Source organism: Ranitomeya variabilis, chromosome 4 (genome assembly GCF_051348905.1).
Source record: "Ranitomeya variabilis isolate aRanVar5 chromosome 4, aRanVar5.hap1, whole genome shotgun sequence".
Classification (NCBI taxonomy): Eukaryota; Metazoa; Chordata; class Amphibia; order Anura; family Dendrobatidae; genus Ranitomeya; species Ranitomeya variabilis.
In genome coordinates, this window is record NC_135235.1 from 584792723 (window position 1) to 584817892 (window position 25170).

General features: G+C 45.0%; 1 protein-coding gene across 2 annotated transcripts in view; it reads right to left on the reverse strand.

Annotated features, from left to right (window-relative positions):
* Positions 1 to 25170, reverse strand: part of LOC143765900 (bactericidal permeability-increasing protein-like) — a 56800-nt gene that overhangs the window by 23944 nt on the left and 7686 nt on the right. For both annotated transcript variants that reach the window (XM_077253085.1, XM_077253083.1), the window contains exons 3-10: positions 13605 to 13719; positions 10945 to 11073; positions 10322 to 10477; positions 3006 to 3069; positions 2873 to 2933; positions 2569 to 2660; positions 2321 to 2497; positions 82 to 141 (exon numbers count right to left, since the gene is read on the reverse strand). In XM_077253085.1, the coding sequence (XP_077109200.1) occupies positions 82 to 141; positions 2321 to 2497; positions 2569 to 2660; positions 2873 to 2933; positions 3006 to 3069; positions 10322 to 10477; positions 10945 to 11073; positions 13605 to 13719 (854 nt within the window). The remainder of the gene's footprint in view (positions 1 to 81; positions 142 to 2320; positions 2498 to 2568; positions 2661 to 2872; positions 2934 to 3005; positions 3070 to 10321; positions 10478 to 10944; positions 11074 to 13604; positions 13720 to 25170) is intronic.

A 25170-nucleotide genomic window follows, 5' to 3' on the forward strand; every position in this document is an offset into this window, starting at 1 on the left:
CATTTGGTTAGTAAGTCACAATCAATGATTGTCATGGAATTGCCACATCCAATATTGAGCAGATTCACAGGAGACTCTTACCTCCGGCACAAACATGGCGAGACTCTTCACATTCAGGCGGAGAGGAGATTGCTTCGGGATCTAAAACCAGAGCAATAGTAATTAGTGATGAGCGAGTGTACTCGTTGCTCGGGTGACGTCCGAGTATTTTTTAGTGCTCGGAGATTTAGTTTTCATCGCGGCAGCTGAATGATTTACAGCTACTAGCCTGCTTGATTACACGTGGGGGTTCCCTATCAACCAGGCAACCCCAACATATACTCAGCCTGGCTAGTAGCTGTAAATCATTCAGCTGCCGCGATGAAAACTAAATCTCCGAGCAGTCATAAATACTTGGAGGTCACCCGAGCAACGAGTACACTCGCTCATCACTAATAGTAATCCTTCTCATCACGTCGCAGACAATTCCCTCCCGAAACATAAAAAATTCCAGTAAATGTCGATTCTGATTAGCCAAGTTTCTACAGAACTCTCCACCCATCTCCTGCCCTGTGTTAGATATTCTTCAAGAGTTGGAGACCACATTTGTTAAAGTGGTCTGGCCTAGAGTCTAATTCATTTATGGGATCTAGTCTGGGTCTGTATTAGTTTACGCGGTCTGTTCTGGATTCTAAATAATTTTAGGGGTTTCATCTGTGTCTAAATTTGTTTTTAGGGGAGAATATATTCAAGGTGCCTGATTTAGTTAGGGGTCTGGTCTAGGGTCTGAATTTGTTTAGGACCTTAGGTTTAGAGAGTGTATTTATTTAGGTGATCGGGTTTGGGCTTTGCGTTTGTTTAGTAGTCCTCCACTTGGGTCTGTATTTGCTTCGGGGTGTAGGGTGGGGTCTATATTTGGGTTAGGAAATCTTGCTTGGGGTCATAATTTGCTTAGGAAGTCTCCTCTGAGGTATGTATTTGCTTATGGGGCCTAGTTTGGGTTTCATATATTTGCTTATAAGGTATTTTCTGAGGTCTGTATTTCTTTAAGGTGCCTGCCCAAAGTCTGATTCCGTTATGGGTCTGGTCTGAGGTCTGTATTTGTTTCAGAGCTCTGGTTTAGGGTCTGTATTTATTTAAGTGGTCTAGCAGGAGGTCTGTATTTATTTAGATGGTCCGGGATCCGAATTTATTTAGGGGTCCTAGATTGTGCTTTGTATTTGCTTAGAAGTTCTCAACTGGGGTCTATATTTGCTTTAAGGCCCCGTCTCACATAGCGATTTACCAACGATCACGACCAGCGATACGACCTGGCCGTGATCGTTGGTAAGTCGTTGTGTGGTCGCTGGGGAGCTGTCACACAGACAGCTCTCTCCAGCGACCAACGATCAGGGGAACGACTTCGGCATCGTTGAAACTGTCTTCAACGATGCCGAAGTCCCCCTGCAGCACCCGGGTAACCAGGGTAAACATCGGGTTACTAAGTGCAGGGCCGCGCTTAGTAACCCGATGTTTACCCTGGTTACCAAAAAAAACAAACACTACATACTCACCATCTGATGTCCGTCAGGTCCCTTGCCGTCTGCTTCCTGCTCTGACTGAGTCCCGCCGTACAGTGAGAGCAGAGCGCAGCGGTGACGTCACTGCTGTGCTGTGCTCTCACTGTACGGCCGGATCTCAGTCAGAGCAGGAAGCAGACGGCAAGGGACCTGACGGACATCAGATGGTGAGTATGTACTGTTTGGTTTTTTTTACATTTACGCTGGTAACCAGGGTAAACATCGGGTTACTAAGCGCGGCCCTGCGCTTAGTAACCCGATGTTTACCCTGGTTACCAGTGAAGACATCGCTGGATCGGTGTCACACACACCGATTCAGCGATGTCAGCGGGACCTCAACGACCGAAAAAAGGTCCAGGCCATTCCAACACGACCAGCGATCTCACAGCAGGGGCCTGATCGCTGGTACGTGTCACACATAGCGAGATCGCTACTGAGGTCGCTGTTGCGTCACAAAACTTGTGACTCAGCAGCGATCTCGCTAGCGATCTCGCTATGTGAGACGGGGCCTTAAGGATCTGGTCTGGGGTCTGTATTTATTTTGTGATCTGGTCTACGGTCTATATTTGCTTAAGAGCTTGGGTCTGAGCGCAGTATTCAGGGGGCTTGGTTTGGGGTTTATATTTGCCTAGACGGTCTCGTCTGGAGCCTATATTTATTAAGGGTGCCTGCCTAAAGTCTGATTTGGTTAGGGGTCTGGTCTTGGGGTCTGTATTTGCTTAGGGGTTTGGTCTTTCAGGAAATTGGACATCTGTTTCATAGTATGAGGCACCTCTGCTTACCATGTCATCAGTGACGTTAATCCCTAGTACCCCCGCCTTATAGTGCACAAATCCGGCAGAGTTTGCTGTGATCTCGGACAACGCCAGGAGCAGCATGCGGGAGTCGACATCTGGCAGGACCAGCTTCACGGGAGGAAACGGTAGATCCCAGTGCTGATACCGACCCTCAAATTCGCCCTAGTGGGAAAGACAAGTAATAATGGGGCCATATGTTCACTGGCCACTGACCCATCCAACATATCACTTACTTTCACCAGGAGATCAAAGCTATTTTCTGTGATGGGTGGAGGACCCAGCAATGAGACCTCAAATATGGAAACCTGGTCCACTAGTAAGGAAACTGCAGATATAAACAAGGTGGCATTATATTGTATTACTTTATTATATACTGTAAGATCTGTGTCAGTCTTCCATTTAGTTCTGCCGTTCTACCCATATAGAGGGCATGAGTACATAGAAATATGGGAGGACACAAGAGGACATCCCTCCCTGATGGGGCACATCAACTGGGGCAGTGGACTGTACAGGTGGGTGTCGTTGCAGACTGATTACCTGGTAATTTGCTCAGAATTTCCTCCATATATTGAACCGCTTTTGAAAACTCTGGACAAATCTAAAGGAAACAAAGTAGTCATGAAGAATTCTTCATCTACCCTGACCCTGGCGTGAGCATCCATGTTCTTACCTGTGTGTGTAGAGCATCATGAATGGGGCCCAATATTGAGTCTTTAAACATGTTAAGTAGCCACCTATGGATAGGTAGAGTTTCAAGAAACTAAGTGAACCCCATTGGAACTACCCATATTCATGCATTGATCACTACAAAAAAATTGGTCAGATTGTGTTTGTTTTTAATTGTGACTTAGATACAATCTAAGTCACAGTCACAGCTCACGAAGAAAAAGTAAGTGAACCTGTCTGATATAAATTTCTTCCATAGTTAAATGGCAAAATGTATTTCAATTAAGGAGGTGAAATTACAGGCGCACAATGGATTTTATAGATTCTTTGACCATTAAATTAAAGACAGAAAAACTCTGGTTACTGCTAAAAATCTGTTCTTTCAAGAAAGTATAGGATGAACAATACCCCTAGTCAGACACTGTTAAAGAACGTTTTTATGAGCAGACAATCCTTTATCATTCACAATAAATCTGTAGGGTAAATTGGTTGAGTGACCGAACGATATGTGCATAAATGCTCGTTCATTGTGTATGAAATCGAAAAGGCGACCCAAAAAAATAATTGCTGCTTAAATAATTGTTGGTTCAATATTGCTGGTGGGCTCCCAATTATCTAAGAGGTTAAATGTTCGCATGATTTATTACATGATCCTTCTCCTAAGTAAATACTTGTCTCCCATCTTGTACAGGTCACTTATTTGGATTGTATCGTCAATGGCTTACATGACTATGTTCTCGTGTTAATGGGCTCTTTGAACATCTTAAGGCTACATTCCGACAGTGAGCTTTTTTATGTTGCAGATACCCATGTAGGGAGGCATACATCTGTAAAATGCTATGGAGCAATGCCAAAGACCTGGCTGTACATCAATTCATGATTAGATTAATCGTCTCCAAATGGAGAAAAATCAGGACCCACACTTCTCCCTTTGAGTAGCTGTCCTGTTAAAATTACCACAGGAGCACAAATGGCAATCCTGAAAGAGGCCGGAAAGAACCTGAAGTCGCAGGTATCAGCAAAAGACCTACAAACTGCAAAACACTCTGTTCATGTATCATAGATAGATATGAGATAGATGATAGATATTTGAAAGACATGAGATAGATATGAGATCATGGGCGGACACACCGCCGGTTCAACCAGTGCTGCTGCATCGGGGCCCAGAGGCTCCGGAGGGCCCTTGCAGGGGGCTAATAATGAGGGCAATCTGGCCAGTATATCCGGCCCCGAGGCTCCGGGGGGCCCCTGGCCAGATTGCCCTCATGTGCGGTGGCAGGGAGCAATCCATGCACTCCGCTGCCTGCAACATGGATCCGTCTCGCTCTCACTTCCTGCCATTTCTTGCTGCAGTGCGAGTGCTGACTGAACGATCCTCCCACAATCCTCGGCGCATTGTGGGGGGCGGGGCCACAAGATCCCGGGAAATTTAGAGGCCCGTTTGCGCGGCTGCTCCCGACACCATGGCAACCACAAGCACAACCGGGTCCCCCAGGGGCCAGCCGCGCAGTCCGATGCAGGTGAGGAGCGGGCGTCCGTCCCCGAGGTGGGGGGTGTATGGATATGAAGCAACGAGGACGAGACGTCTGCTGTATAACTGGGAGGACAGAGTACAAGCTGGCGACATATACCCGAGGGAGCAGAAGTCCCAGCATGCCCGCCAGCCTGGATCTGGAGCTGTTATGACTCACACAGCAGCTGCTGAATGACATCATCATTCAGCGCCGCGGCTGTGCGAGACAGAAAGGTGCCGGCGATGGTGCGCTTCAGAATACCATGTGCAGAGGTGACGTGAAGTGTGTGTGTGTGTGCAGAGAGGTGAATGGTGCTGTGTGTGTGTGTGTGTATGTATGCAGAGAGGTGAATGGTGCTGTGTGTGTATGTATGCAGAGAGGTGAATGGTGGTGTGTGTGTGTGTGTGTGTGTGTGTGTGTGTGTGTGTGTGTGTGTGTGTGTGTGTGTGTATGCAGAGAGGTGAATGGTGCTGTGTGTGTATGTATGCAGAGAGGTGAATGGTGCTGTGTGTGTGTATATATGCAGAGAGGTGAATGGTGCTGTGTGTCTATGTAGAGAGGTGAATGGTGGTGTGTGTGTATGCAGAGAGGTGAATGGTGGTGTGTGTGTATGCAGAGAGGTGAATGGTGCTGTGTGTGTATGTATGCAGAGAGGTGAATGGTGCTGTGTGTGTGTATATATGCAGAGAGGTGAATGGTGCTGTGTGTCTATGTAGAGAGGTGAATGGTGGTGTGTGTGTATGCAGAGAGGTGAATGGTGGTGTGTGTGTGTATATACATATATATATATGCAGAGAGGTGAATGGTGTGTGTGTGTCTATATGCATGTGTATGTGTGAATGCAGAGAGGTGAATGGTGCGGTGTGTCTATGCAGGGAGGTGAATGGTGCTGTGTGTGTGTGTGTGTATGTATGCAGAGAGGTGAATGGTGCTGTGTGTGTATGTATGCAGAGAGGTGAATGGTGGTGTGTGTGTGTGTGTGTGTGTGTGTGTGTGTGTATGCAGAGAGGTGAATGGTGCTGTGTGTGTATGTATGCAGAGAGGTGAATGGTGCTGTGTGTGTATGTATGCAGAGAGGTGAATGGTGCTGTGTGTCTATGTAGAGAGGTGAATGGTGGTGTGTGTGTATGCAGAGAGGTGAATGGTGGTGTGTGTGTATGCAGAGAGGTGAATGGTGCTGTGTGTGTATGTATGCAGAGAGGTGAATGGTGCTGTGTGTGTGTATATATGCAGAGAGGTGAATGGTGCTGTGTGTCTATGTAGAGAGGTGAATGGTGGTGTGTGTGTATGCAGAGAGGTGAATGGTGCTGTGTGTGTATGCAGAGAGGTGAATGGTGCTGTGTGTGTATATATGCAGAGAGGTGAATGGTGCTGTGTGTGTGTATATATATATATATATATATATATATATATATATATATATGCAGAGAGGTGAATGGTGTGTGTGTGTATGCAGAGAGGTGAATGGTGCTGTGTGTGTGTGTATATATATATATATATATATATATATGCAGAGAGGTGAATGGTGTGTGTGTCTATATGCAGAGAGGTGAATGGTGCTGTGTGTGTGTATATACATATATATATATGCAGAGAGGTGAATGGTGTGTGTGTGTCTATATGCATGTGTATGTGTGAATGCAGAGAGGTGAATGGTGCGGTGTGTCTATGCAGGGAGGTGAATGGTGCTTTGTGTGTGTGTGTGTATATGCAGAGAAGTGAATGGTGCTGTGTGTGTGTGTATGCAGAGAGGTGAATGGTGCTGTGTGTCTATGCAGAGAGGTGAATGGTGCTGTGTGTGTGTGTGAATGCAGAGAGGTGAATGGTGGTTTGTGTCTATGCAGAGAGGTGAATGGTGCTTTGTGTGTATGCAGAGAGGTGAATGGTGCTGTGTGTCTATGCAGAGAGGTGAATGGTGCTGTGTGTCTATGCAGAGAGGTGAATGGTGCTGTGTGTGGGTATGTATATATATGCAGAGAGGTGAATGGTACTGTGTGTGTGTGTGTGTGTGTGTGTGTATATATATGCAGAGAGGTGTGTGTGTGTGTGTGTGTGTGTGTGTGTGTGAATGCAGAGAGGTGAATGGTGGTGTGTGTGTGTGTATATACAGTCATGGCCAAAAGTATTCACACCCCTGCAATTCTGTCAGATAATACTCCGTTTCTTCCTGAAAATGATTGCAAACACAAATTGTTTGGTATTATTATCTTCATTTAATTTGTCTTAAATTAAAAAACACAAAAAGAATTGTTTTAAAGCCAAATTGGATAAAATTCCACACCAAACATAAAAAAGGGGGTGGACAAAAGTATTGGCACTGTTCGAAAAATCATGTGATGCTTCTCTAATTTGTGTAATTAACAGCACCTGTAACTTACCTGTGGCACCTAACAGGTGTTGGAAATAACTAAATCACACTTGCAGCCAGTTGACATGGATTAAAGTTGACTCAACCTCTGTCCTGTGTCCTTGCGTGTACCACATTGAGCATGGAGAAAAGAAAGAAGACCAAAGAACTGTCTTAAGGCCGGTTTCACACGTCAGTGTCTCCAGTACGTGAGGTGACAGTTTCCTCACGTACCAGAGACACTGACACACGTAGACCCATTAAAATCAATGCATCTGTGCAGATGTCATTGATTTTTTGCGGACCGTGTCTCCGTGTGCCAAACACGGAGACATGTCAGTGTTCGTGGGAGCGCACGTATTACACGGACCCATTAAAGTCAATAGGTCCGTGTAAAACACGGACCGCACACGGACGGTCTCCGTGTGCAGTCCCTGTGGCGTGCAGGAGACAGTGCTCCAGTAAGCGCTGTCCCCCCCACATGGTGCTGAAGCCGCCATTCATATCTTCTGTGCAGCAGCGTTTGCTGCATAGAAGATATGAATAATAGTGTTTAAAAGAAAGATCTATGTGTCCGCCGCCCCCCCACCCCCTGTGCGCACCTCCGCTGTCCTGAAAATACTCACCCGCTTCCCTCGTTGGCTGTCGCTGCTTCCTGTCCTGGCCGCGGCTTCTACTGTATGCGGTCACGTGGGGCCGCTCATTTACAGTCATGAATAGGCGGCTCCACCTCCCAGAGGGGTGGAGCCGCCTATTCATGACTGTAAATGAGCGGCCCCACGTGACCGCATACAGTAGAAGGCACGGTCAGGACAGGAAGCAGCGACAGCCAACGAGGGAAGCGGGTGAGTATTTTCAGGACAGCGGGGGGGCGCACAGGGGGTGGGGGGGCGGCGGACACATAGATCTTTCTTTTAAACACTATTATTCATATCTTCTATGCAGCAAACGCTGCTGCACAGAAGATATGAATCGCGGCTTCAGCACGATGCAGGGGACAGCGCTAAACTTTAGCGCTGTCTCCTGCACGCTCCGTGTGGTACCCACTCGGCACACGGGCGGCACACGTGTGCCGCACGTATGGCCTACGTGAGCTCACGGGCACACGGACACGGATAACTCCGGTACCGATTTTTTCCGGTACCGGAATTATCTGGACGTGTGAGACTGCCCTAAGGACTTGAGAAACCAAATTGTGAGGAAGCATGAGCAATCTCAAGGCTACAAGTCCATCTCCAAAGACCTGAATGTTCCTGTGTCTACCGTGCGCAGTGTCATCAAGAAGTTTAAAGCCCATGGCACTGTGGATAACCTCCCAAGATGTGGATGGAAAAGAAAAATTGACAAGAGATTTCAACGCAAGATTGTGCGGATGTTGGATAAAGAACCTCAACTAACATCCAAACAAGTTCAAGCTGCCCTGCAGTCCAAGGGTACAACAGTGTCAACCCGTACTATCCGTCGGCGTCTGAATGAAAAGGGACTGTATGGTAAGAGACCCAGGAAGACCCCACTTCTTACCCCGAGACATAAAAAGCCAGGCTGGAGTTTGCCAAAACTTACCTGAAAAAGCCTAAAACGTTTTGGAAGAATGTTTTCTGGTCAGATGAGACAAAAGTAGAGCTTTTTGGGCAAAGGCATCAACATAGAGTTTACAGGAGAAAAAAAAGAGGCATTCAAAGAAAAAAAACACGGTCCCTACAGTCAAACATGGCGGAGGTTCCCTGATGTTTTGGGGTTGCTTTGCTGCCTCTGGCACTGGACTGCTTGACATTGTACATGGCATTATGAAGTCTGAAGACTACCAACAAATTTTGCAGCATAATGTAGGGCCCAGTCTGAGAAAGCTGGGTCTCCCTCAGAGGTCATGGGTCTTCCAGCAGGACAATGACCCAAAACACACTTCAAAAAGCACTAGAAAATGGTTTAAGATAAAGCACTGGAGACTTCTAAGGTGGCCAGCAATGAGTCCAGACCTGAATCCCATAGAACACCTGTGGAGAGATCTAAAAATGGCAGTTTGGAGAAGGCACCCTTCAAATATCAGGGACCTGGAGCAGTTTGCCAAAGAAGAATGGTCTAAAATTCCAGCAGAGCATTGTAAGAAACTCATTGATGGTTACCGGAAGCGGTTGGTCGCAGTTATTTTGGCTAAAGGTTGTGCAACCAAGTATTAGGCTGAGGGTGCCAATACTTTTGTCTGGCCCATTTTTGGAGTTTAGTGTGAAATGATCAATGTTTTGCTTTTTGCTTCATTCTCTTTTGTGTTTTTTCATTTAAGACAAATTAAATGAAGATAATAATACCAAAGAATTTGTGTTTGCAATCATTTTCAGGAAGAAACTGAGTATTATCTGACAGAATTGCAGGGGTGTGAATACTTTTGGCCATGACTGTATATATATGCAGAGAGGTGAATGGTGCTGCGTGTGTGAATGCAAAGAGGTGAATGGTGGTGTGTGTATGCAGAGAGGTGAATGGTGCTGTGTGTGTAGGTGTAGGAGAGGGCAATGATGGGGGTGATTGGGCAGAAGGCAATAATTGGGTTGACAGAAAGGGCATTGATGGGGCAGAGAGCATTGATTGGGGTGACAGAGAGGGCAATGATGGGGGTGATGGGGCAGAAGGCAACAATTGGATTGATGGAGAGGGCAATGATAGGGGTGTTGGGGGAGGAGGAAATGATGGAGGTGGTGAATGGGCAATAATGGGGGTCGTGGGGGAGGAGGAAATAATGGAATGGGTAATGATGGGGTGATGGGGAGGAGGCAATGATGGAGGTGTTGGAATGGGCAATAATGGGGTGGTGGGGAGAAAGCAAGAAAGCAATAGTGGAGGTGGTGAAGAAGGCAATCATGGGGGTGGGGGAGAGGGATATAATGGGATGCGGAGGGAGTAGGACAATGAGGGGTGTGGGGATTGGGATGGGAGGACGGGGATTTATAATTGATTTAGGAACAGGGGAAGGTGGAGGAAGACGTTATTGTCGATTATGCTGTCTAACACAGTCCCTTAGTATAAAGTGTACTCACTTATGTATAGCACAGTCCCTGTGTGTGTGTGTGTATGTGTATGTATGTGTGTGTGTGTGTATGTATATATATATATATATATATATATATATATATATATAATATATATGTGTGTATATATATATATATATATATATATATATATAATACATGTGTATATATATAATATATATATATGTGTGTATGTGTGTGTGTGTATATATATATATATATATGTATGTATATATATATATATATATATATATATATATATATATATATATAGCCTTGTCGCCTTAAAAGGAGGCCCCGACACATTTCCTGCACAGAGGCCCCAAGCTGTCTGTGTCCGCCCCTTCATGAGATAGATAGACATGAGAGAGATAGATAGATAGATAGATAGATAGATAGATAGATAGATAGATAGATAGATAGATCTTTTACTGACCCAGCTCCTCCATGAAACCACAGGTTGACATCTCTGGCACCGGAGGAGCACCCGGCGTTCCATACGGCTCCATGTCCATTATCATCACATGTGATCCCCAGAACTCCACTGAGAGTTAGACCTTTGACGCTGACCTCCAGCTGGGTGGATGCAGAGCTGCGGAGAAGAATATCCAGTTGTTTTGTCATTGGTTTCTTAGTTCTGTCTTTGGGAAAGCTGTAATAGCGGCAATGTACTGTATTTTTTATTTATTTATTTTACTCACTTATATAGTACCATTAATTCCACAGCTCTTTGCAGACATTATCTTCACTGTCCTCATTGGGACCCTATCAGTATGTCTTTGGAATGTGGGAGAAAACCAGAGAACCTTACCAGAAGACAACCAAGCAAAGCGAGGAGAACCTACAAACTCCTTGCAGATGTTGTCCTGGGTGGGATTTGAACCCAGGACCTCAGCGCACTACTGTGCTTGCCCAGCTTGTCATCCAAAATTTCCAGAATCAGGCATAATTAATAATTATTATTTTATTTGTTTTTAATAAAAGATAAGCCACTGACTTCTATATTCTCCACCCCCACATACCGGTACATTACAGTTCTCCCTTCCCCTAAACACTTACAAGAGGACCGTTTTGATGTACAAGTATCCAGTCACGTGGAGTTGTCCATCATTAATGGAGACTTTGACTCCAGTGTCGGGAGAGAATGCGATATCTGAAGAGGAGAGATCCACGTCTTGTATCTTTAAGCTGCAGAGGAAGCAATGACATATAGAATGTGAAACGTCACGTATGGTCAGCCGCATTACTTGTTCTTCTCCAGTCACATCCAGAATTCTGTTTTCTCTTCATACTGAAACTGCTGTATTGTAAGATACTGTTCACACCTGGCAGACATCACTGACTGTTAGCACCTTCATTGTAACACATGGGGTCATGTCACAGAGTTAAAGGACCATGGCCTATGGCTAGCTACAGTCCTGTATGACTGTTCATTATAGGAGCAGGAAAACAGAATTCATAGCTGTAACGGATCTGTCCCAGACCTAGGCAAAGTGCGGTCCAGGGCCACATGCGGCCCTTTAGGCGTTTCAGTGCGGCCTGAGGACATCCAGCATACTAGTGAATATAGGGATGGAACAGGAAGCTCTCTGTTATGACCTGGTGGTTAAGGAGCAACATGGGACGAGCTCTGAGGAGGTGGTATCTGTACTGACCACAGTTCCTAATCCTAACACCAACACTAGAAGTAGCCGTGGGATGTTCCTGTCACTCCCTAGACACCTCGTCACAGCCTGAGAACTAACTACCCCTAAAGATGGAAACAGAAAGCTATCTCGCCTCATAGAAATTCCCCAAAAGGAAAGATAGCCCCCCACAAATATTGACTGTGAGTGGAGAGGGAAATGACATACACAGAAATGAAAACAGATTTTAGCAAAGGAGGCCACTACTAATCTAGATAGACAGAACAGAAAAGGAAACTGTGCGGTCAGTATTAAAAACTAAAAGTCCACGCAGAGTTTACAAAAATGATCTCCACACTGACTCACGGTGTGGAGGGGCAAATCTGCTTCCCCAGAGCTTCCAGCTAGACTGAATATATAATACTGACAAGCTGGACAAGAAAAAACATAACATGAGCTGAACGATTAAGTCCACAGCAAATGGACAACAAAAGAACTAGTAAGAACTTATCTTTTGCTGAAATGGACAGGCCATAAGAGAAATCCAAGGAGAGATCTGTATCCAACCCAGAAACATTGACAGCTGGCATGGACTGAAGACCAGAGCCAGATTAAATAGCAGAGCCAGGAGAGACGATCAGTGAAGGCAGCTGCTAATACTAAACCCAAGGAGCAGCAGTTCCACTTGAAACCACCAGAGGGAGCCCAAGGGCAGAATTCACAAAAGTGCCATTCACAACCACCGGAGGGAGCCCAAGAACGGAATTCACAACAGCTCTCACCTCCTTGTTCCATCATTGAGTCTGTGCATCTGAGAGAACCGCAGGCCCGATGGCATCACTACATCGCACCAGCAGCGCGTCAGTACACAGCGCAGGCCACAGGGGTTAGGGGAGTAGCTTTTTTTTTTTTTTACATCATTCTGCATGGTGGTAGGGGGCTGTATGGGGACATAATACTATGTAAGGGGGCTGTATGGAGACATAATACTATGTAAGGGGACTGTATGGAGACATAATACTGTGTAAGGGGGCTGTATGGGGACATAATACTGTATAAGGAGGCTGTTTGGGGACATTGTACTGAGCGGAGGGGTGTATGGGGACATAATACTGTGTAAGGGGGCTGTATGGGGACATAATACTGTGTAAGGGGGCTGTATGGGGACATAATACTGTGTAGGGAGGCCATTTGGAGACATTATACTGGGTGGGGGGCTGTATGGGGACATAATACTGTGTAACGGGGCTGTTTGGGGACATCATTCTTAGTGGGGGGCTGTGTAGGGAAATACTTATTGTGGGGATATCATATTGTATGTGGTGCATTGTGGGTATACCATATTGTGTGTGTGTGTGGGGGGGGCCTTTGTGGGGGCATCATACTGTCTGAGGGGATATCATACTCTGTGGGAACTGTGGAGGCATCATATTGTACAGCAAGCTGTTGACCAAGGTACCAGGACTGAATAAAGAGAGCAATATGATTTACTGCCTTTTATATGCTCTATAAAAAAAACCCAGTAAATTATATCTTTTATTACAATGCAAGCTGCAATACGCTATATCCTAATATGTATTAACAGTAGCAGCTAATCAACATCCTTAAGTCTGCTCAGTATTAAGTGATAGAATCTAATATAAAACAATAATAATAAGCAGAATTAAGGTCGCCATGTTGGTTCAGCCCTCCACTACAGTCGCCGTATCTCATGTGGCCCCTTGGGGAAAATTAATTGCCCACCTCTGCTCTAATAGTTACATGATAAAGTTATGACTACCTGCAGCCACCACTAGGGGGAGATTACTATGTACAACTGTACATAGAACTCAATAATAAGACATGGGAGTGAGCTCCCTCTAGTGGTGGCTGCAAGGATACAGGAATTTATCATATAAAACTATGGGTATTTTGAGATCTGTACCAGAAAAAAAAATAGATACGACCAACTTTACGATGAAGAATGGTGGACACCTGAGGGAGCGGAGCATGGGATTCTCTATTCCTTTGCCAAGCTCTGCCCGGTACCAGACACAGTGACTGGAGTGTCCCTATAAGGATGAGTGGTACTCTGTACATCACACCAGAACTTACTCTGAGACATAATAGTAAATCCGACCAAGAACGGCAACAGAGACGGAGCCGCTGACATCAGGGATTTTAAAGGTTTCGAGTCTCCTGTGCATCTCTTCTAACCCCACCTGCCAACCTGTGGAGCAAAAATAAGTACAAGGACCGCCATGAAACTCATTACTATTGCTGCCTTTTGTACCGGAAACATAGATAGATAGAACAGCACCCTTTTATTTTATGGGTGGGTGGGTGACTATTCTACATTTCCAAGCTTTGTCCACGTTTAGCTAGAGGGGTTGGTGGAGCAAATACCTATTCCGAATCCTGGCGGCAAAAGAAAGGTATAAAGGCCAGGATTACCTAGACTGATACATTGTAACAAAACAGCAGGGTAAGCAGTTTCCATTATGTAATGATTAAAGCGACATCAAAGCATAAATGTGACTCTTCGATGCAGAGGAGACATGGTCCAGACTTTTCACAGCTCCCCATTCCTCTGCGGTGGCCACTTTGGAAATAAAGAAATTGAGGCAGCAGCAAAGCAGAGGCAGTATGGTTATTATAAATCAGAAAGCACATTTCCGCCTTTTACCATTGGATATTTTTACATTTTTGCACTTTTGTTTTTAGAGCCATAACTATTTTATTTTTCAGCCAACACAGCCGCATGGTCTCGTTCAGACGAGCGTATTATATGTACTTGTCTCGCCGTGTGTTGAAGTCGGTGAGCACCCAGACAGCACACAAACCAAGGGCTGCTCGGATGACAGGTTTTGTTTATACAGACCAAAAGTCAGCGTGAAAAAAAATTGCAAGATGCACGAATTGCTCCAGTAATCCTTGAGGATAATCACCCATTCAAGTCTGTAGGTGCGCAAAAAAAAAATTCGATCCCATCCAGATCATCTGTTTTGCATCTGAGTTTTATGGGTACGTTCCGATTCTTAACATATTAAGCTGTATTTCTTTTTGTACATTTTATTTACTGCTGATGTATAAAAAGGGATGTCACACGGATGTAAAATAAAGTACAAAAAGGATAACAATATGGGTGAGAATCAGATGATTTTCATTTTTTTTACGGGATGAGTTATCACCATTTATTTTTACCATATAATATACTGAAATTATAAATACAATTCTAAATATGGAGAAATTGCATAAACCCCCACAAAAAGTGCAATACCACTCCGAGAGGTAAATTTGCTGCTTTTTCATTATTATTATTATTATTATTATTATTTTATGTGGTACATTGGGGGCAATGGTTGTTCAGTAGTGAACAATCCCTTTTAGGGCATGGTCAGTATTTGGTCAGTATTTTACCTCAGTATTTGTATCCAAAACCAGGAGTGGGTGATAAATACAGAAGTGGTGACGTGTTTCTATTGTTCATTTTCCTCTGATTGTTCCACTCCTGGTTTTGGCTACAAATACTGAGGTAAAATACTGACCAATATTCAAAAAGGGGACAAAAACTGAACCCGGAAATTATAGGCCAGTAAGCTTAACCTCTACTGTGGGTAAAATCCTGGAGGGCATTCTAAGGGATACTATACTGGAGTATCTGAAGAGGAATAACCTCATGACCCAGTATCAGCACGGGTTTACTAGGGACCGCTCCTGTCAGACTAATCTGATCAATTTCTATGAAGAGGTAAGTTCCGGACTGGACCAAGGGAACCCAGTGGACACAGTATATGTGGACTTTTCAAAAGCTTCTGATATGGTGCCACACAAAAGGTTGATACATAAAATGTGGACAAATCTGAACTCATCATGTTTCCTCCACCTCATAGATCTTCCATACCTGACCTATCTATCGTAATTAACGACATCACACTTTCTCCCATACCGGAAGTCCGCTGCCTCGGAGTAACCTTCGACTCTGCCCTGTCCTTCAAACCGCACATGCAAGCTCTTTCCACCTCCTGTCGCCTCCAGCTCAAAAATATCTCCAGAATCCGTCCTTTCCTCAACCCTCAATCTACTAAAATGCTTGTGCATGCTCTCATCATCTCCCGCCTTGACTACTGCAACACCCTTTTCTGCGGCCTCCCTGCTAACACCCTTGCACCTCTCCAGTCCATCCTTAACTCTGCTGCTCGATTAATTCATCTCTCTCCTCGCTACTCCTCCGCTTCCCCCCTCTGCAAATCTCTTCACTGGCTCCCATTCCCTCAGCATATCCAGTTCAAATTACTAATACTAACCTACAAAGCCATCCACAACCTGTCTCCTCCATATATCTCTGAACTAATCTCCCGATATCTTCCCTCACGTAATCTCCGGTCCTCCCAAGACCTCATTCTCTCCTCCACATTTATCTGCTCCTCTACCAACCGCCTCCAACACTTCTCCCAAATATCCCCCATCCTCTGGAATTCTGTGCCCCAACACGTCCGACTATCAACGACATTCGGATCCTTCAAACGGAACCTGAAAACCCACCTCTTCAGGAAAGCCTACAGCCTGCACTGACCCCGTTGCCTCCTCACCACTACCGAAGCTACCGCCTCACCAACACCGGAGCTCCTGCAACCCTCAACCTATTGTCTCTATCCCCACCATCCTGTAGAACGTAAGCCCACAAGGGCAGGGTCGTCACCCCTCTGTATCAGTCTGTAATTGTTAGTTTGCTTACTGTAAGTGATATCTGTAATTTGTATGTAACCCCTTCTCATGTACAGCACCATGGAATCAATGGTGCTATATAAATAAATAATAATAATAAAATGAGAATAATGGGGATAGGGGAAAATATATGTAAGTGGGTTAAGAGCTGGCTCAGGCATAGAAAACAAAGGGTGGTAATAAATGGAGCACACTCGGACTGGATCACGTTAGCAGTGGGGGTAACACAGGGGTCAGTATTGGGCCCTCTTCTTTTTAACATTTATTAATGACCTTGTAAGGGGCATACAGAGCAGAATTTCAATATTTGCAGATGACACTAAACTCTGCAGGGTAATCAATACAGAGGAGGACAATTTTATATTACAGGATGATTTATGTAAACTAGAGGCTTGGGCTGATAAACGGCGAATGAGCTTTAATGGGGATAAATGTAAGGTCATGCACTTGGGTAGAAGTAATAAGATGTATAACTATGTGCTTAATTGTAAAACTCTGGGCAAAACCATCAATGAAAAAGACCAGGGTGTATGGGTGGATGACAAACTCATGTTCAGTGGCCAGTGTCAGGCAGCTGCTACAAAGGCAAATAAAATAATGGGATGCATTAAAAGAGGCATAGATGCTCATGAGGAGAACATAATTTTATTTCTATACAAGTCACTAGTTCGACCACACTTAGAATACTGTGCACAGTTCTGGTCTCCGGTGTATAAGAAAGACATAGCTGAACTAGAGCGGGTGCAGAGAAGAGCGACCAAGGTTATTAGAGGACTGGGGGGTCTGCAATACCAAGATAGGTTATTACACTTGGGGCTATTTAGTTTGGAAAAACGAAGGCTAAGGGGTGATCTTATGTTAATGTATAAATATATGAGGGGACAGTACAAAGACCTTTCTGATGATCTTATTAATCATAGACCTGAGACAGGGACAAGGGGGCATCCTCTACGTCTGGAGGAAAGAAGGTTTAAAGGGGTTGTCCACTACTTTCAATTAACCCCCCAATGTATCCCCCCGGGGCCCCTGATGAATTGTGCAAATACCTTTTGTTGCCGTTTTTGCCTGTGAGCGGCGCTTAGCGGCGGCTGAGTCCGGGTCACGTGACCTCCAGGCTGCAGCCGCCGCTTATTTCCGCCGACGTCACGTCAATTTCCAGGCTCTGGAAATTGACGTGACGTCAGCAGCAGGTGTGTCCCAGCCGCACAGTCAGAGCAGTCACTCATCAAGAGTGACTGGGCTGTGGGCGGGGCTGGTGGCTGCCTGCGGGGCTGTGCTGGGGGCGGGCGGGGCTAGGCAGTGATGATGAAGGTGCGGGCGCTGAGGTCTGTATGTACGTGCCGGCGCCGGTGCTCTGCGTGCCAGCGCCGGTATGTAGGTACGGCGCCGGGGCTCTGCGCCGGCATGTGGGGGTGGGGGCCGGCGCCGGTGCTCTGCGTGCCAGCGCCGGAATGTGGGTACGGCGCCGGGGCTCTGCGCCGGCATGTGGAGGTGGGGGTGGGGGCCGGCGCCGGGGCTCTGCTGGCGGTATGTGCTGGGTCTGCTGCGGGGGGTGGGGTGGTCTTTGGTGTGTGTGTGTGTGTGTGTCTCTGTGTGCAGGCATTGTCCGATGGGACTACAAGTCCCATCGTGCTCTGCCTGCTACAGTGACAGTCAGTGACACATTAGCCAATGATGGGACAGTAGTAGTCCCATCATCCGGCTAATGTGTTGAATGTAAAAAAAAAAAAAAACAACAAAAAAACACACATATACAGTACATACACACATACAGAACATGCTGCATGCGCCGACATGCGCCATGCGACGGCATGCGACGACATGCGCCATGCGACGACATGCGCCATGCGACGCCATGCGCATACAGTACATACAGACGTACAGTACATACATACAGACATACAGTACATATAACATAGATTACATACTCACCATCACTTGTCACTTTGATCCCCGAAGCCAGTGTCATAAAAAATATTAAAATAATAAACAACCAATATACTCCCTGATCCGCAGAAATCCAATTAAAACGAGTGTCCCACGACGATCTCCCGTGGAGAACAGGAGCATCTGCTGATGCAACCACTCTCCAGGGGCTCCAGGAAGACAATGAGGGGAGGAAGGTATCCTTCCACAATGTATTCCCCACAATGTATTCCTACGCCCCTGTGAGAAAATAGTCCCTAGTCTCACTTTATGGTATGCTGTATGAGAAAGTTCCCACGCAGCTTTTTGCCATAAAGTGAGACCACTGAACTATAGTAACCTCAGTGATGCACTGCAGGAGCCATTGTCTCCTGTCAGTGTGTCACTGAGGGTCCTATAGAGCAGTGACATCACCCGATGTCACTGTTCTATAGGGGAGATCGTCGTGGGACACTCGTTATTATTTGGACTACGGCGGACAGGTAGTATACGGTTTATTATTTTACGTTTTTTGCAGGGGCTGAAGTATGGTAAGTATGGTGAAATGAAGAATATTAAAATACTTTTTCCTAATGTGTGTGTGTTTTATTAACCCTTTATTAATATTGGATTAATAATGGATAGGCGTCTTATTGACGCCTCTCCGTTATTAACCCGGCTTAATGTCACCTTACAATAGCAAGGTGACATTAACCCCTTATTACCCCATATCCCACCGCTACACGGGAGTGGGAAGCGAGGGGCTTAGGCTGGTTTCACACTTGCGTTTTTATCTGCATGCGTTTTTTTAAAAAACGCATGTGTGAAAAAACGCATGTAAACGTGGTAAAACGCTGCGTTTTTTAGACGCATGCGTTTTAGCATGTAGAAAAAAAAGCGGCGTTTTGCCGCGTTTACATGCGTTTTTTCATGCGTTTGCGTTTTTAAAACGCATGCTGAGAAGTGTGTGACAGCTGCCAATCATCAAAATCCACAAGAAAACCCACTATAAATAGAAATAGCTAGGGGTAGGGTTAGGGCCTAACCCTAAACGTGACAGAAATACGTGGCACTGAAATACGTGGCACTGAAATATGTGGCACGTGGCACTTACATACGTGGCACTTAAATACGTGGCACTGAAATACGTGGCACTTACATAGGTGGCACTTAAATCCGTGGCACTGAAATACATGGCACGTGGCACTGAAATACGTGGCACTTAAATCCGTGGCACTGAAATATGTGTCACGTGGCACTTAAATACGTGGCACTTACATACATGGCACTTACATACATGGCACTTACATACGTGGCACTTACATATGTGGCACTTGCATACGTGGCACTTATATACGTGGCACTTACATACGTGACACTTACATACGTGGCACTTACATACGTGGCACTCACATATGTGGCACTTACATACGTGGCACTTAAATATGTGGCACGTGGCACTTACATACGTGGCACTTATATATGTGGCACTTACATACGTGGCACTTACATACGTGGCACTTACATACGTGGCACGTGGCACTTACATACGTGGCACTTACATATGTGGCACTTAAATACGTGGCACGTGGCACTTACATACGTGGCACTTATATACGTGGCACTTACATACGTGACACTTACATACGTGGCACTTACATACGTGGCACTTACATACGTGGCACTTATATACGTGGCACTGAAATATCGTGGCACTATGTCATAAAATGTTCATTAAACGGTTAGGGGTGAGGTTAGGGGTAGGGTTAGGGTTTGGATCCCTTTATCACCCTGATGGTGGTGGGTGGTTTTTCAGTGTTTTTTCTGTTTTTTTTTCTATAAAAACGCATGCGTTTTTAATGTTAAGTATAGGAAAAAACGCATGCGTTTTTTAGCGCTAAAACGCAGCGTCCAAAAACGCAAGTGTGAAACCAGCCTCAGTGCCGGAATTACGTTCACATTTGCGTTGTGCGCCGCAGCGTCGGAGACGCAACGCACAACGCAAACAAAAACGCAACAAAACGCACGCTAAAACGCTGCGTTTTGCGACGCATGCGTCCTTTTTGGCCGAAAGTTGGACGCAAAAAAAAGGCAACTTGCTGCGTCCTCTGCGCCCAACGCTTGCGGCCAAAAAAACCCATGCGTCGCAAAACGCAGCACAATGCATGTCCATGCGCCCCCATGTTAAATATAGGGGCGCATGACGCATGCGGCGACGCTGCGGCGCCGAACGCTAATGTGAACGTAGACTTATAGATGCGCCATTTCTGGGATGGCTGCGGACTGGCCCCTCTCTAGGCTATTAATATCAGCCCGCAGCTGTCTGCGTAGCCTTTCTGGCTATAAAATATAGGGGGACCCCACGTCATTTTTTTTGGGGGGTCCCTCTATTTTAATAGCCAGTAAAGGCTACGCAGACAGCTGCGGGCTGATATTCATAGCAGGCTACAAATATTGGCCTCGGCCATCGGCTTTCCCCCTCTGGCGCAGAAAATTGCGCGGGAGCCCACGCCGTTTTTTTCAGTTTTTTATTAAATTAAACGCTCATTAAGCCCTGTTTCACACTTGCGTCGGCACGGGTCCATCGCTATGCGTTGGGCCGACGTACCGACGCACGTTGTGAAATTTGTGCACGTCGTGGGCAGCGGATGCAGTTTTTCAACGCATCCGCTGCCCATTCTGAAGTCCGGGGAGGAGGGGGCGGAGTTTTGGCCGCGCATGCGCGGTAGAAAATGGCAGACGTGACGGATGTGCCAACGGTCCGCCAAAACACGACGCATCCGTTGCACGATGGACGCGACGTGTGGCCATCCGTTGCGATCCTTCACTAATACACGTCTATGGGTAAAAAACGCATCCTGCGAGCACTTTTGCAGGATCCGTTTTTTTCCCAAAAAGACGGATTGCGAAAAACGCAAGTGTGAAAGTAGCCTTATAGAAACATCGGCCTTTCTATTATATATCTATGGATATATCTATCTATAGATATATTTATCTATAGATATATCTATAGATACATAGATGTATCTATCCATATATTTGGCTGCTTTCACACATCAGGTTTTTGCCGTGAGGCACAATCCGGCGAGCTTTGAAAAAAACGGATCCATTTTTTTCCAACGGATCCGTCTTTTTCTCATAGAGTTTCATCCGTTTTTTGCTGGATCCGTCAAAAAAGCTGTTTCCGCCGGATGGAAAACACATACAGAGGAACGTTTTTTCTGTCCGGCGAAAAAACGCACAGCGACGGATCCGGCAAAAAAAGTATGAAACTGAGCTGTGAAATGATGAATCCGGCCTTGGAATCCGTTTTTTCATGCATGTTTCCATTCAAATCATGCACATTTTCCGTTTATTTACTTATTTCCAAAAACGGCATTAAAACCGCACCCAAAAAAGCATAAAAACTGCACCAAAAACTGCATCAAAACTGCACCAAAAACTGCATCAAAACCTGGTGCAGTTTCGCAGTTTTGGTGCGGTTTTGATACAGTTTTTGGTGCGGTTTTGATGCAGTTCTTGGTGTGGTTTTGGTGCGGCTTTTTCCGCAGCATGTGCACAAGTCTGCGGCTCCCATAGACTTACATTGGTTGTACACTACACGTGCAGCAAAAAACGCTGCGGATCTGCAATCAGATCCGCAACGTGTGCACACAGCCTTAGCATTTAGTGAACCTAGCCAAAAAGCCAAGCAAAAAACAAGCGTGGGATTGCACTTTTTTTGCCATTTCATTGCACTTTAAATTTTTTTCACATTTTCTGCTACACGACATGCTAAAACCAATGATGGCGTTCAAAAGTAGAACTTGTTCTGCAAAAGATAAGCCCTCACATGGCCATATTGACGGAAAAATTATGGCTCTGGAAAGAAGGGGAGCGATAAACGAAAACAAAAAAGCTCCAGGGGGTGAAGGGGTTTAGAAACATGGATATGGACATATCTATGGAAATAGACATAGATATATCTGTATGTATGTATGTATGTATGTATCTATCTATCTATCTATCTATCTATCTATCTATCTATCTATCTATCTATCTATCTATCTTTCCCTCTATCTATCTATCTCTATCTATCTGTGTGTAATGGAGTGTGGGTTGGACAAATGTAAAAGAGGAGGTTGGACAGAAATGACATCACAAATCTTTTTGAAGCTAGAGGAGGGAGAGGAGGGAGGGGTTGGGGTGTGTTTTGGAGAGGGTGTGCTAGGTTCAGGCTTAGTAGCAGTGCAATGCATCATGGAACTTGTAGTATTAGAGCACAATGACTCAGGAGAAAGGAAGTTGTCGATTAACCCCATGAGAGCTGAATCCAGCACTAAAATGTGCTGCTACAGCATGATAAAAGGTAATATTGCTAAAATAAACACAGTAGATGTTTTCAGTGGCCCATAATAGCAAGATTTATGAAAAAAAAAAAAAAGGTTATAGTAGTGGACAACTTCTTTAAGCATAATAACAGACCCGGATTCTTTACTGTAAGAGCAGTGGACTATGGAACTCTCTACCGTGTGATGTAATGAGTGATTCATTACTTAAATTTAAGAGGGGACTGGATACCTTTCTAGAAAAGTATAATATTACAGGGTATATATACTAGATTCCTTAATAGGGCGTTGATCCAGGGAACTACACTGTGTTCCAAATTATTATGCAAATTGGATTTAAGTGTCTTAAAGATTTAATTGTTTTGTTTTTCAAATAAACTCGTGGATGGTATTGTGTCTCAGGGCTCAATGAATCACTGAAATCAATCTTAAACTCATGTGATAATTAGTTTTCCAGGTGATTCTAATTAAAGGAAAACTACTCAAAAATGATGTTCCACATTATTATGCAGGTCACAGGTTTCAAGCAATATGGGAAATAAAAAGGATCTCTCTGCTGCTGAAAAGCGTTAAATAGTGCAATGCCTTGGACAAGGTATGAAAAAATTAGATATTTCACGAAAACGTAAGAGTGATCATCATACTCTGATGAGATTTGTGACTGAAACAGAGCACAGACAGAGTTCATGCAAATAAAGGCATAATGAGGAAGTTTTCTGGCAGACAAATTCATTGGATTAAGAGAGCAGCTGCCAAAATACCATTACAAAGCAGCTTACAGTTATTTGAAGCTGCTGGTGCGTCTGGAGTCCCTCGAACCTCAAGGTGTAGGATCCTTCAAAGGCTTGCTGTGGTGCATAAACCTACTATTCGGCCACCCCTAAACAGTGTTCACAAGCAGAAACGGTTGCAGTGGGCCCAGACATACATGAAGACTAATTTGCAAACAGTCTTGTTTACTGATGAGTGTTGCGCAACCCTGGATGGTCCAGATGGATGGAGTAGTGGATGGTTGGTGGATGGCCACCATGTCCCAACAAGGCTGCGACGTCAGCAAGGAGGTGGAGGAGTCATGTTTTGGGCTGGAATCATGGGGAACCAGCTGGTAGGGCCCTTTAAGGTTCCTGAAGGTGTGAAAATGACCTCAGCAAGGTAAATAGAGTTTCTGACTGACAACTTTCTTCCATGGTCTAAAAAGCAGAAACGTGCCTTCAGGAACAAAATCATCTTCATGCATGACAATGAATACCTCTGAGTAATTGGCTGCTATGGGCATAAAAGGAGATAAACTCATGGTGTGGCCACCATCTTCCCCTGACCTCAACCCTATAGAGAACCTTTGGAGTATCATAAAACAAAAGATATATGAGGGTGGGAGGCAGTTCACATCAAAACAGCAGCTCTGGGAGGCTATTCTGACTTCATGCAAAGAAATACAAGCAGAAACTCTCCATAAACTCACAAGTTCACTGGATGCAAGAATTGTGAAGGTGACATCAAAGAAGGGTTCTTATGGTAACATGTAACTTGGCCTGTTAGGATGTTTTGGAGTTAAATAGCTTTTTGTTCAGTGAATGTGACCTCCTAATGCTGCAAATTCCACAAATGAGCATTTTCAGTTCTTTAAAACATATCAAATGTTTAGAAATTATCCTGTGCCTAATAATTTGGAACAGTGCATTTTGAGTTTTTATTCATTTTGGAGATTATACTGTTATCATTGGGAGGTATCTTCAATAAAATTCGATGTATACTCTAACGGGTGATGACTTTTATTAGACTGACTGTCATTTGCACCAACCATTTAGGAAAAGCCGAGAAAAATGTCATTTGCATAATAATTTGGAACATAGTGTAGTCTGATTGCCGTATGTGGAGTTGGGAAGGATTTTTTTTCCCCCAATGTGAAGCTTACTCTTTGCCACATGGGTTTTTTTTTTTGCCTTCTTCTGGATCAACATGTTAGGACATGTTAGGTTAGGCTATGGGTTGAACTAGATGGACTAAAAGTCTTCCTTCAACCTTAATACTGTAACTATGTTACTATGTTACTTCTCCTCTGATTGTTCCACTCCTGGTTTTGGCTACAAATACTGAGGTAAAATACTGACCAAATACTGGACGTGTGCACGTGGCCTTAGGCTTCTTTCACACTTCAGTTGTTTGGCGTCAGTCTGCTCCGCCATAATGACGGATCGACGGATCCGTCACAATTGCTGAGAAAACGGTTCTAACGGATCCGTTTTTTTGACGGATCAGTTACTTGTGGGTTGTATATACTTTTTGGAGCATGCGCAATTGAAAAAACGGATTGGGGCGACGGATCCGCCGAAATGACGGTCACGACGGATCCGTCGCCCATAGGTGGCCATTCAAAGGAATGACGGACGCGACGGATCTGTCGCGATCCGCCATTTCAACGCAGACAAAAAACGTTGCAATGACCGTCAATGTCTAGATGACGTCCGCCAAATTTTGACGGATCCGTCGCATGACGGATGGAACGGACGACCATCCGTCACAATCCGTCGCTAATGCAAGTCTATAGGGAAAATAACGGATCCGTCACAAAAAATGAAAATATATTGCCCAGTTACGTAGTATACAGCATAGAGCCACGTAGTATATTGCCCAGTGACGTAGTATACAGCACAGAGCCACGTAGTATATTGCCCAGCCACGTAGTATATTGCCCAGTTACGTAGTATATTGCCCAGTGA